The sequence below is a fragment of the Stegodyphus dumicola genome, chromosome 12 (genome assembly GCF_044657685.1).
Source record: "Stegodyphus dumicola isolate Sdum_Otavi_A_Nest chromosome 12, ASM4465768v1".
Lineage (NCBI taxonomy): Eukaryota > Metazoa > Arthropoda > Arachnida > Araneae > Eresidae > Stegodyphus > Stegodyphus dumicola.
In genome coordinates, this window is record NC_140779.1 from 116,652,201 (window position 1) to 116,666,997 (window position 14,797).

General features: G+C 29.0%; 1 protein-coding gene across 1 annotated transcript in view; it reads left to right on the plus strand.

Annotated features, from left to right (window-relative positions):
* The window catches only part of Dpit47 (DNA polymerase interacting tpr containing protein of 47kD), a 30,939-nt gene extending 16,576 nt beyond the window's left edge, over nucleotides 1-14,363 (plus strand). The window contains exons 5-11 of the mRNA XM_085806861.1: nucleotides 1,985-2,052; nucleotides 3,771-3,827; nucleotides 6,199-6,285; nucleotides 9,588-9,772; nucleotides 11,295-11,382; nucleotides 13,569-13,648; nucleotides 14,112-14,363. Of these exons, the coding sequence (XP_085662987.1) occupies nucleotides 1,985-2,052; nucleotides 3,771-3,827; nucleotides 6,199-6,285; nucleotides 9,588-9,772; nucleotides 11,295-11,382; nucleotides 13,569-13,648; nucleotides 14,112-14,211 (665 nt within the window). The 3' untranslated portion in view covers nucleotides 14,212-14,363. The remainder of the gene's footprint in view (nucleotides 1-1,984; nucleotides 2,053-3,770; nucleotides 3,828-6,198; nucleotides 6,286-9,587; nucleotides 9,773-11,294; nucleotides 11,383-13,568; nucleotides 13,649-14,111) is intronic.
* Nucleotides 14,364-14,797: the final 434 nt, after the last annotated feature.

The window sequence follows — 14,797 nt, forward strand, 5'->3', positions numbered from 1 at the left end:
TGGCAAGATAAGCACTTTCTTGGATGCCTTTTCTTCCATCTTCTTGAATGGATCATGAACCCTCTTTTGAACTTGATAAAAGTGGCATTTGTGGCAGAATGGTGAAAATTCATTTGAGATGTACTGTAAATTTTTTTATTTTTACTAGCCAAAAGGGCCATTAATCTCGAAATGCGATTTTGTGTGGTTTCGCTTTCATTCAAGTCTGTTGCCATTCGGCAAAATGTAAGATATTTATCTTTCAAATTTAATCTGTCTGTTTTTGATGAACAAAACTAAGCTGTTTAAAAGCAAAAGATGCAGTTTTTAAAAATGGTATTGTTTTTTACTTTTGAATCTGATACAGGTAAATAAAATGCATTTGATTCAACTGAGGAAAGCCCATCGAACTTAGTCAGTGAGGAAGGTTATGGTTACCATTTGGGGAAGCTAATGGAATCTTGCATGTCAAATTCATGGAACATGGTACGGCAATCAGTTCTGAAGTGTACGATAACACTTTGAGAAAACTGAAAAGAGCCATCCAGAGCAAACGTAGTGGCCTGTTGATACAAGTTTCTGCACGATAACACTTATGCTAGCAGTAAGTGAACACAAGATCTTTTATGCCAATCCAAATGTGACGTGTTTCAATATCCCAGACTTGGCATCTTCTGATTATAATCTATTCCCTGTAATGAAGAAGTGGCTTGGGGCACAGAACTTTGCTGACAATGAGGAATACTAAACCACTGTGTGACAAGTTGGTTGAAGTTGCAGGCAGCTGAGTTTTATACAGAAAGGTTGATAAGCTGGTAAAACTGTATGTCAGTTGTGTGAGTGTTCATGGTAACTATGTTGAAAAATAGAGGATGATTGTACCTTTCAGACGCAAATCAAAATTCGTTGAGTCTATGCAGATTTTTTATTTACAGGAAAATTGAGTTTAATTCTGAATTGTCCTCATATAAAAATATGAACTAATAAAAATATGTATGTAAAGGGTTCAGAAAGTAACTTAAAGCTGTTGCCTAAACTAAATGGTAGAATTTTACAATAAGAGTAGTATACCTTCACTGAATAAGATTTATATCCATACCTTTCTACTCCTATTACAATGAAATATCACGTCCATGTCAAATAGTTTCACAGTAATAGTGATGCGAGGAGCCTAGTAGCATGAGTGCAAAGTGATGTGTCAATTGGAAATTTAACTTCAGAGTTGAAATATAAAAAATGGTATAAGTTAGGAAAGTAAAATGTCTCAGTTATGTTGAGCTTCATGATTAAAATTATAATAGTCTATGAGATTCAGTGTATATGCGATGTCCAATCCTAATCAAATAATATCAGCAGTTTGAACACAACTATGCAAACTGCTCATCAATGAAGGCAATCGGTATTGATCATAAATGGTATTGTGATGCAGGTTGATCAAAGCCTTTCTTATTGTAAACTGCATTTGCAGTGGATTTCTTCTTCATTGACACCTGAGTATTCTTCTAATTACTTACAATGCAATTTTGTTTAAATTTAAAAACAGCAGATAACCTTGCCTGTGTTTTTAGATTCCAGTATATGTACACCAAAAGATGTATTTAATATTGCTTTGCATAGAAAAACACTTACTTGATAATTCTTGAAAATACAATTTTAAAAGTTTCTGTGATTTCTAATTATATTTACATTGAATCTTTATTGGTCATGATTGTTATTTAAAAAATAAATGGTGTGTTTCATGAATTTTCCATTTCTTTTTGTGTAACATAACTCTTTATGGTAAAATTTCCATGCTTCTATTTCACTTCGTATGTGTATTATGCTATGTTAGTTCATAGACTTGGCAGAAAAAGGATAAAATGATCTTTAATAAAACATAAAATCTTAAAATTTAAAGCATTTTCTGTCATTGTTATATATTTAATTTAAATCCACTAGTTCATTAAGATGCCGTTATATAACTTATTTGGGGCTGATTGCGTGCATATATTTCTTCCTGTAACAGGTGCTATGTGTTGCATGGAACTACAGTTATATCAGGATTGCATTTCTTGGTGTGTTGATGGACTAAAAGTAAGAATTTTATTCAAAGTCATTTCTGTCTTTCTTCAGGATCATCTAAACATCTTATAAATCAAAATTTCCTCTTATGAAGTTCATTGCATCCAAAATCAATATGTTAATAGTTCTTACTGTAACACCTGTTTCTTTTTTGACATAAAAAAATAGGCAACACTGTAAATTACTTGGTAAATCACCTTGCCTATTTTAACCGATGATCATAAAATGACATGATTGTTTGGCTCATGATTACCATGTAATACAAGATAGGAAATGCTTTTGCACTGACCAACTTTTAATACCTTATGTACTTCTGATTTCTCTTCCTTATTGTTCTCCCTTAGCTTTATCAGTATATTACTTTCAAACTTCTAATTTATGGTAACAACATATGGGCAGATAAAAAGTATATTTTGGATGCTAAAAGAAGGAAGCTGATAGTTGTAACTAGCTTCTTTTGAAGTGTTGCCAATCTAGAGAAACTAACTTCACAAGAAGGAAGATAATATTATACATGGAGGAAGATGCTACAGAAGCATAAAATGTTGTAATATTAGTGCATCTATTCATTTATGCTTTCTAGTATGCTAAATTTTTCTTTTAAGCATTTCCTTCAGACCATGTTATTTTCTCCTCTTAATTTTCAGAGAAAAATTAGTGAAAAAAATGGAGGGAAACATACATCAGTAAATGCAGTATTATGCATTAAGTTTCCTTTAAAAAAGTAGCATACAGAAAATAATCTTATTTTTAGAACATCTGCTATAGTCTGTTATATGTGCAGTCTTTTTCTGTTTGAAAGTGAATTAACTTCTCTTTTATGTAACTGAGTGAGAGTTTTAAGTGTTTTCCTCCCTTTAGCACAATATTAAGCGTTTCATTCAGGTGATCTTTGTACTATGTTTAATTGAGTAAATATTTGAAATATATGTAAATGGATAAAATTTGATTTAAGAAATATGGTTGAGTTAAATATGAAGCATATTTTCATGATTTCAGTGCAAATGCCATTTTTTTTATTGCAGTATAACTTGATTATGCTGTACTGACTGAATTAACTGACAAAATTTTTCTACTTGAGCTATTGCTGGAAATATTTGTGATGAGTTAAAACTTTAGGTGAATATTTATAAATAAGAGATATAACAGCCTTCATGCCATTATATTTATGCTAACTTAATTTACAGTAACTGTCAATTTCAATTTCACAGTATTTGTGTGATTTTACTCGGAAATTGATCAAAATCTTTCATGAAATGCCTAATGAATAGTTTCCAAAAATATCAATATAATGTTATTAGTATTATTTAGGTATATTATATAAAAGTGTGTAGGAAGGTGAACTGCATGTTTTTTTTTGGGGGGGGGGAAGATAAATTTACTTTGAACTGTGCTCCTTTTATATAAGCATATGCATACTGAAGAATGTATATTTGCCCCCTCCAAAAAAGCTACCTCGGTTAAGTCTCATTAAATCTTAATTAAATCTCTTGTTTGATATGAGTTGTGTTATTAAATAACATTTTATAAAATTATCAATGAATGCTTTCTTGTTTTTTAGCTTCCCTTAAAGTCAGATATGTGTGTTTAAGTGGAAGCGGTTACCTTTTGATTAAAAAGTTATTTTGATGACTTTAAAAGCTATTCATTTTAAATTATGATTTGTTATTGGTAATAATCAATGGTGCTATATTTATGTACTTAGTCTTGTTATGTTTGTACTGTTTCAGCTAGATGAACAGAACAAGACTCTTCTTGACTTGAAGAAGAAAGCTGAGGAAAAAAAGGCTAGTAATTAATTTTTCATTTTCTTAAAATATTTAAAAGTTTAAACAAAATATCTGGAACAATTATATAAAATTGAGATGGAAATCCTATGCATATGGTCCTTATTTACTATGAATTCCAACAATTGCTCAATTCATAACTTGAAGTTTTGTGCAAAATATTTACTGGTATTTGTTATTTGTAACTTTAATTTTATCTACTTGTAAAAAAATAAAATGCATTCTTAAATCTCTGTTAGCAAGAACTTTAAATACTTTGTGATATTTATAAATTTTGGTGCATATTTAAATTTACTTATTTTTAAAAATTACTCATTATATTGTTATTTATAAAAGTATATGGAGTTGTTGCAGGAAACCTTGCTGAAATTTCTGATGCAGTTCTTTCATGTTTAGCTGTATGAATTATTGAAAGTTATTGGGAACTATTGTAGTCCAGTTTTTATGTTATCATTTGTATATCTTTTGTGTTCTATATGATGAAGATTATCATTCAGTAACTTGGTTCTTGTCATTGAATGATACGTCTGTTAAAATTCCCCTTTAGCTAATATCGTCAGTGCTTGAAACGAGAATACAATTCTTTTGTAGAATTGCTTTTGTGTAATGACGCAGTATAATTGTGATGAAAATTATAATTTTACACTTAACGGTTGCCAGATTTTGTAATCTTAAGATGCACAGGAAGGCAAAAATATAGAAAAGGCAATGTCAAGGGTTAAATTTATCAATTTTAACGAGAATGCGCTAGTGAAGTAAAGCACTGCAGTTTTACATAATTTCTGAGTAAGCTATTCGTACAAATTAAAATAATTCTTTCATTTAAACTTGTATTCCAAATTAAGATTTAACTTAAAATTAATGTAGGTAATTACTGAGAGAATTAGATTTTTGTAGCGTAGTTTATGTGAGATGAGATCACTTGGGGTCACGTGATATGAATTGGCGAATCAGGATGTTGAACCATAAAAGCATAGTAAATTCTCTAATTAATATCTTTTTACAAATTTATTTGCTTTATACAAAATTTTAAATGATATTAAAATATTTATGCCTTCAAAATAAAAAATTCTTAAGAACTAACATTTGTTAACTGTGCCAGTAAAGTCTGCTTGGCGAGATTTGCGCCGGCGAAATGGAAAAGTACCTATTTTGGTTATATTCCAATGGCTTTTATAAATAAATCGTGATATTTTGTGCCTTAATTTAAAAATATGTGTGTGTGAAATTTGGAACTGAGGAAAAAGAAACTGAGGTAAAATTTCTTCAGGAACACAAAATTTTGATGGGAAATCTCTAAAGAAAACAACGAGGAGATTCATTTGGTAGATAGCTGATGTTACTGTAGCTTGTGCGATAACATATCTCTGTAACTCTGATTTTTTTCCTACAACTCTTCGATTTTTTTTAAGTGTAAAACAGGTTGCTCTGTGCTTGGGAAGAATAGCACAAAAAAATTATAGAAAGATTTGGAGAAAAATGTGTTTCATTTTTAATGTATCACTTAATAATTATCTAATAATTGAAGTTTGTATTTGAAATTACTAAAGTGTGTTTCCTCTTTGTATGTTGATAGTTTGCCAATTAGTAATAAATATTAGTTTGGGAGTCTTTTTAAAAAATGTCATGAAAACTCCCAGTTTGCACTTCGTAAGTAACTTTTACTTTTTCATCTGTGAAAAATCAAAGTGTACCAAGGTGGTTGCATTAAAACACAAGTGTCAAAAATCTTGTCTATCTCAACATGATGGACAAGGATTAAATATGAAGCTCCATTTAGGGACTGTCATATTCATGAATATATTATTTTTAATAATAACATAATTTTAAGTACTTTAATCTTTTAAACTTTATATAATTGTATTGATTTTTCATACTTCTTTTTAATATTTCTTATGGATATTGCATTCTTTAATTTTTTTTAACTTCTTATTACAGTTTGCTAAAATCATGTAATTTAAAAAGGTGTTTACTATATATTGTATTTTAAAATAAGAAGATTTGTTTTAAATATAGTCTGTAAAAAATAATGAGTTTTACAACATATGACTGTTAAGTTTGAAAGAAAATATTTTAAATATTTTAATTAGCTAGAGGAGGAATTTGGATCTTTCAATGTAGAGGTCTTGCACCAAATTATGTGATTATCCTCTTAACATTTTGAAAGCATATAGATTTTTTAACATCTGTTTCTCTTTTAGCTACTGCAGTAATTTGTAGGTTGGCATATGTGTATAACATATGTTTTAAATAATTGCAATCAAGGATTCAAAGAAATTATTTGGGTAAAAATTTAATGTAAACAGCTTCTTAAAGTATTCGTGATGTATTAAAAAAATATTAAATTAACTTTTGCTATAAAACTTTGCAGAAGCTTGAAGATATAAGTAAAACAAAAGCACAAGCTGAAGAATGGGCAAAAGTGAAAGAAAGGAGCACTTTAAAGAAAGAAGTTAAGGTTATATATATATATATTTCAATATTCTAACTTTTAAAATATATTTTATTAAGATTTTAAATTTATTTAGTTATTAGTAAATTTATTTCATCTTGGAGCATTCATAATTAAGCATGTGCTACTCATAATCAATATATCTTCTAATTTTTGTTGCAATTATGCTACTCAGAAATTCATATGCGGTTATGCCGTATTATTCGTAAAGTTAAAATATTTTGCATAATTTATATAATTTTTATTCAATGAATGTAACTTGCTTAAAACTTTACTCCCTACCCTCCATACATTTAATCAAAATAATAAAAAATTATTGCAGTCATCAAGAATGTTTTGCTGGTACATATTCTACACAGCTTTGTGCATGAGATATAAAAACATTTGTAAAACTGTACAGAACAGAAATCTCTGTATGGCTTAGAAATATGTGTATTATTCATACACACTTATGATTCTAAATAAAAAAGGAAAGGAAAAGATAAGATTTGTGTATATTTTTGATAAAGTGTTTTTAAATTAATGAAAATATACATTCAAAAGAGGATTTATTGTGATATTGTATTCAGCAATATTGTATATGTTATTACCCACATTAAACCATTACTAATGGGAATTACATTATTGTTTTCTTTCTAATGTTAATTAAATATGAAAATTAAGGAGTTGCACTCCTGCAATAAATTTCCTCTGTGTTAACCTAGAGAGATATAAACATATAACTTGAAAAACGCATTCTGGAATTTATTGGAGTTAACCATTTAGTGATTTTTCTAATGAATGGTGACGGTGCTATATGAGACTGATTTGTTAAAATTCTTAGATCGAATGACTATTAAGGTGCACTGGGCACAGAAAAAGTGTTATTTTATGATTATCAGCACCCACATTGAAAAGTTGCAAATTCATTGGCAGCTAATTTTTCACCAAGCTAAAGCACAAACGTCAACAACTTTTTTTTAAATGCTGGTGCCCTAAGAATTCTACATGTTAGTAAACAATCAATAAAATTTAAAAAGCAAAAAACATCAGCAATAAAACTCAGACCTCAGTAATAAACGTTTCAAGAAATCCTTCTTTTTTATGATGTTGCTCTCTCTATGTACCCAGCAATCCATTGTCACTTCTAAAAACACCAGCAAATTGCGAAAACCCAGTGCCCATACAACTTTGGTATGTATGCTGGCCAAAATAGATATGTATTACGTGTAAACCTGGGTTGTGATATAAACACTTTTTGCTTTACCTCATGTATTCTTTCCCAGGGCTTTTTGGCAGAGCTGGATAATCAGAAAGTACAAAAAAATTGTGACATTTTAATATTTCTGCTTTTATTTCTCATGCACAAGCAAATACTGCATAAATTTCATTTCTGTATGAAATATTAACACTGGGGATTGAATCAACTACTAGTTGCATATACAACAATGAGAATATGAGGGTAGAATAGCAGATACACTGCTGTTTTATTATAAATGGTCTGAATAAATTTTTTTAAAAATCAAAACATCTCTATGAAAATTTATATCTGTGGTTTAAAAAACTTTTTATAAAATCTAAAATTAAAAAATTTCCTTTTGTGAATTTCAACTGAAAATTATTGTGTAAGGAAGTTGCTATTTATATTTCTGGCCTTGGCAACAGTAAGTGTTGCTAGGTGACCGCAGATGATTCCAGTTGAAAGTTTCATATTTTTAACCGTAACTTCTTCAGAACGTTTTGCCATTTTAGCATGATTTGTGTTGTTTACTGTAAATTGAAAAATTCATTTTGGGAAAAAAATGGAATTGATTTGGGAACATTTTCAGGCGATTATTTTTCATAACTTTTGACAGGGTTTATCAGGAAAAGTGTGTTTTGATGAACTTAATTCTTTATACAGCGATAAAGCATCATCCTGTAGCTCTGTAAAAAACTGGCGTAACGAATTCAATCATGGTCGATGTTTGCTCCATGACAAATTCCATGAAGGTTGTCCAAAATCGGCTGTTGTTCCAGAAAATATCGATGCTGTTCATGAACTGATTAAGCAATATTATTATAGGACATAACTCGAGATTGAGGTATCTTTGGTCATTAGTATGACAAGCATAAAAAAGATGTTAAATGAATATTTGGCCATAAAAAAAGATTTGTCTGCATTGTATCCCACATAATCTGAGAAAAGCTGAAAAAAAGGCTCATGTCAATTAATGCAAGGAAATGTTGGAAAAGGTGCATTAGTGATGAATCATGGATCTATGCATTTGAGCCCAAAACAAAACAGCAGTCAACTGTATGGATCTTCCAAGATAGCCAAATTCAACAAAAGTTGTTCATGAAAGAAGCACATTGAAGCTATTGGGTGCCTCTTTCTTCGGCATTAGCGGTCACTTAGCGACAGTGGCATTAGAGCAATGCAGGGCGGTCAATTTTGAATGGTACATTTGTTTGCCAGAAGTCATCAGATAAATTCAAAAAAAGCAGAAAAAGAGTGAATTAATATTCTTCATCATGACAATGTGAGCTCTCACACATCGGCTCAAACAAACGCATTTTTAACAGGCCAAAATATCAAATTGCTGTGACATCCACTGTACAAAATCCCTGATTTGTCACCCTATGACTTTTTTTATATTCCTACATATCAAAAGTAAATTATGTGAACAGCGATTTGCGACACCCGAAGAAGCAGTTGATGCATTCTAAATGCATCTTTGAAAGTTACCTTAAGCGGAGTGGAAAAAGTTCTTCGAAAATTGGTTGAAACGCATGCAAAAGTGTATTGATCTTCATGGAGAATATTTAGAAAAACAATAAAACAATTTTAGTCAAAAACATTTGTTTTTTCATTATTAAGCCAGAAATATAAGTAGCAACCCTTGTATGCATATCAAGATGAATTCAGTATTTAGTTCAAGTTGGTCAACAATTCAGTATTCACTATCAAGTTGATTGATCGGCACAGGTAACTTTTAAGGTTTTGTGCCAGGAATCCCATAATCAGTGAACCAACCAAGTTGGTCAGTGATATGAATATTGTACAGTTAATGTGCAAAATGTAAGGTATTGCCATGTTATTTGAAAACTACTGTTTTAGTTTGCATTATAATTCTTAGAACTTTCATATTTTGAATTAAATGTTAATAAAATATAAATTAATTTTGAGTGAAAATATTTGAAGGCATATGAGTTATTGTATAATAGGTGAAAGTATTGTGCAGCTCTTTTGCCATAAAAGGCTATTATTTATTTTTGTAAGTATAACATAATTGCATACAGTTTATTTTACTTTTTCATTATTTTTTTTTTTTTTTTTTTGTTGCCAGAAACGGGGAATTTCTTTAGTTGAGGGAGATAAAATTGATCTCAGTGCCTTACAACCAATGCATCCTGCTGTAACCACAGCCAAAGTCAGTTTAGATGAAAATAATCGACTGTCATGGCCAGTGATGTTGATTTACCCTGAATATGGTGTAACAGATTTTATTAAATCATTTCATGAAGATACATGGTAAATAAATTGATCTATTTAATTCATTTTATCTCAAGAAATGGAAGAAGGGAAAGCAGATCTTTTCCCTCTTTCAAAATTTAGATCTTTAGCATGAATTTTTTTTATTATTATTTAAATACTGGTAATGTCTTTAAATATTTAAAAAATGAAACAAATGTACTGTTGTACTTAGTTATTACCAAAAATAAAGCAACTATTTAAAAAAAAAAAAAAAAGAAAATGTGTTGTATTTAGTCCTAGATAAAAATTACGCTTTCTCGTGAAAAATTCTTAGAACTTTAAAGTTAATTTTGAAAGCGTTAATTGTTTAGTGATTGTGCTTTTAATTAAGTATTTAAAAAAGCTTTTATGGTGCTTTATTTAATTTAACTTTTTTGTTGCAACATGTAATAATAGTTTTCCAAAGCAACTGAAATTGATACCAGATGTGATTGCTTTTTATATGAAAAGTAAGATTAATATTTTGTTTATTTATTTTTAAAGAAAATGATCAAGTAAAATAAAAACATTTATATTTTTCATGAGGAAGTGCTGAATTATTTAAATTTTAAATAATAAAAAAAGAAATTATCCAAAATAAATCCACATTAGTTTAGCATTAAATTTCCTTGCACAAACCACAGCTTTATTAAAACATGGACTAAATACTACTATTAATACCAAAGTACTTAATAGCATGAGTTAAAGTTATATGGACCGTTTTTAATTTTATTGCATAAAGTTTTGATGCGAGCATGAGAATGAAGAAAAAATTTTAATTCATCCAGAAGTTGTATAAATATTGTGTTATTTCTGCCTTTCTGATTAAAACATTTGTCATAATGCATTGTCATTTTGTGTGCAATCAGAAAATATGCTACTTGATCACTGAATGAGCAGTGTATGTAAAATTTGATGGAAATTAAGGCAGATCAGAAACTGTAACACAACAATGGCCTCAACTTGTTTTGTCAACTGCCTCATAAAAATACCATTTATTACTGCCTTTTTTTTAACCAACCTTTCTGCCATGGTCTCCATTCTTTTAATTTTTTGGCTTGGCAAAAACATTGATTTTGTTACAAATTACTACATGCATGTTATATAAATGTAAATAAAATTTATGAAAGATAAATAACAGATGACTTATCAGTGAATATATTAACTAAATTTACTCCTTAATTGGATTTCAATCACAAAATAGCCTTCTTGATAATTAAAATATGTATTGTATGAAGTTAAACTCATTTTTTAGAGGTGGCCCACCAGTGGCTGAGTAGTAAAAAGGCAAGTACATTGGACCATATGTGTAACAGCCAATGGTGACTATATTGTAAAAGACTACCTAATATATGTCATGATTAATAAAATCGTTCTTCTTTTGCTAACCTGCATATATCTGTAGTGGTAGTATGAGTAAGTAAAATAATCCAGTTTTATAGTTCAGGGATTAAGATATTCTAACAGTAAAATTTTGAGTCTAAAAGTATGCAATGTGTATTTCATGTAAGTAAATAAAATCATGTGTTTGTTATCACAGTTTCAGGGACCTCTTTATTTCTATGTTTATGGATGATGACCCTCCACCATGGGATATGAAAAGGGAATATACACCTGAAAGTATGCAGGTAAAAAAGGAAAAAGAGTGCTTTTTATCCTAGAGTAACTACAAATTTATTTGGATTTCTCATTATTTATAAAAAATTCTTTAAATTTTAAGTAGCTTCTGATTTTTTTTTATATCAACATGCTTATATTTCACATTAAGTTTTTCAAATTTGTATTCATTAGGAAGTATATCCCAGTAACTAAACATTTTTATAACCTTTTAAATATTTTGCGAGGTGTATATTTTTTAATTTAGTGGAATCTTGCTTTGACTAAATTAGTAAAAATTTGACATTTTTTCAATTAAAAAATATTGTAGAAACATTTTATATGAAAAAAGAAACAATTATTTCTGTATTTTATAAATATTATTTTTAAATCTTAGTATAATGCGCTTCTAGTATTAAAATTGCTTTAACTTGCATATTATAATTTTCTGGAAACTAAATTATCTTTTCCTTTAATTATCAGAATATAAACACTTTTTATTGTGTTAGCTAGTGAGTCTGTTGTAATATTCTGTACTAATATTTCTAACAAAGATTGCAATAAAATCAAATCAATATTACAGGTATAAGTAATTTTTATTTTGTACTTTTATGTTCTAGAATTGGTGACAAATGTGTAAAAGGGATAATTTTCTGTAAACTATGTAGATAACTATGCAGATATCTGTTATCAGAACCGGATTCAGAAATGTATGAAGGTGTGAATGTGTGTTTGTATGTACAAGGTGTGGCTATTAATTTTCAGGACTGCTCTAATAAAACCAGAACAGATGATGTGAAAAACATAACCTTTTAATATGTTTGGAAGTAATCCCCCATCTGCCGTAACACACTTTTGTGCTCGGCTGTATAAGTTGTGGAAACAATTTTTAAAATCCTCTTTCGGAAGGCTCTTCAATGTCGACGTCACGTTCTTCTTGATGTCTTCAACATCCACAAAGCATGTTCCTGATCATGCTCTCCTGACTTGGTCCCCGCAGACTTCTTTTTGTTTCCCGAACTCAAAGCTGTGATGAAAGGAACATGCTTTGTGGATGTTGAAGACATCAAGAAGAACGTGATGTTGACATTGAAGAGCCTTCCGAAAGAGGACTTTAAAAGTTATTTCCACAACTTATAATGCTGAGCACAAAAGTGTGTTACGGCAGATGGGGGATTACTTTGAAACATATTAAAAGGTTACGTTTTTCACATAATCTGTTCTGGTGTTATTGGAGCAGTCCTGGAAATTAATAGCCACACCTTGTATGTTCATGTATGTGCATATATGTATGCACACATATACATTCGTACTTACATATATACATGCATACATGAACACATAGATGCAAACATACATGCATACATACATTTCTTAGCCTGATCCCAGACTGGTTAATAGAACAGTATCGATATATGTATAAATTTATACTATAAAAATGAATTTGAATAAAGACAGGTGTCAAACTATTTTGTGTTCAGGCCACATGCACAATCTGGAAACTACAGAGGGGCCAGATTTTTTTTAAACAAAACTAAAACATGTTATTAACAAAATAGGAAATATTTAAAATAAATTTTAAATTTCACTTATAAATATTTATGGAAACATAACGTAAACAATAATAATAATATCATAAAGGTGGGAACTCAAATTTCTATTTATTTTCTGTTCAAAATTTAAAGTTTGATACTTGCAAGAGATAGTTATTGGTTACACCTTGTAAATCAAACATATTGGCAGCTAAATATTAAATTCTTAGACTGATATTTCTTGCACATAAACTAAAGATAAACACTAAAAAACTAAAAATAAGCAAATTGTGAAAAATTTCTAAGCTTTCAGAGAAACTTTTGCAAGTGGAACAAAACTTGAGAATAATATTTATTCTCAAGACTTAATTTCTTTCTCTTATTTATTAATGACAACTTAATTTCTTTCTCTTATTTATTAAACTTTTCTTTGATGCATAAGTAAAAATACATATATTTGTATGCAAATAATTCTAAACTTTTTATTTATTTCTTCAGCTTGATTCTATTAGATTCTGATAAAGTTTGCAATGGAGAGCAGTTACTGGAAATTATCTGTATCATGGATTGTAGATGTTTATCAGTCATTTGTGTTCTTTACTTATCACTTTCAACTGTAATAAAATTATTATTAATGTTATGATTATTATTTATTTATTTATATATTTATTTTTTTGCTTGTTTAGGTTTATTTTAGTGATGGAGAAGATACCATTATACCCATAGACAAAGATCTGCCTCTTAGGTCTGTGTTGACTCATAAAATGTAAGTCAAAATGAAACATAAAAGTGACTTAATGCTTTATCTGATCTGTTTATCTGGTTAATGTTTCATCTAGTTTAATTTATTTTACTCAGACATTTAGCCAATTAAACTACCACCTAAAACTGAAATCATTGTGCCCTTTTTGGTTACATTTAAAGTAAAATGTAACTGGTAATAAAGTAAGAAATCAAAATTTTTGTAATTTATATTTTAAATACAGAGCAATTGTTAAATAATATAGAACTATACAGAGATGCATTCGAAAATTGAGTTTACTTTTAAATAACTTTGTACTAGTTTTATTATGTTGATGTTGTAAATATTTTTCAATGTCCAAAATTTTACTTGATATTAATTCTCTGAAATAGACAGGATTTATAAAAATATGAAGTGTTAAAAAATATTGAATGAGAATAATTTATTTGCAATTTAAATATAATATAACTGCTTCTAATTATTCTAGGTACAAAGTACATGGGGGAATACCTTCTTTTATTATTACAGTATCAAATTCAGAATTTGACGGATCTTACAGAAAAAAGTACAGAGTAATAGACTTTTAAATATACCTGAAAGTTTATATGGCTTTGTATGAAAATGTATTTGATTGCAATATACATCCACTTTTGTGCTGCTCCTAGGATTTGACTGCAGTAATGTATACATTTAAGGATTAAATAATATTTTGCTTTTTGAATTAAAGTTGTGTTTGCTATCTGTTTTTAAACTTTTTTTGATCAGCATTATAATCTTTATAGCAGTGTTGCTTAAACGTTTTTCATTCTTGACTCTTTATCAGATTTTTTTCGCGACAACATACATTCCCGTAAAGAATTTTTTTTGTGCATATATATTATACATATGAAACACATTAGAAAATATTATATTAACTGTCAAGAATTGCAAGATATCTTAGTTCAAAAAACACTAATTCGAATCACATATAACATCAAGATACATGAACACTACAAATCAGGTTTCTAAACTCCCAAGTTTATTCATGTCTAACACACATTCAACTGGTGGTGCCAGATCCAAGAACAAGAAGTATACATCATGAAAGATTTACGCCCTCTTTGGCGATTAAAATATATTTCCACATAAAATTTCTTACACACATGTTTTAATGGGATGGATGTACTTCTTTTT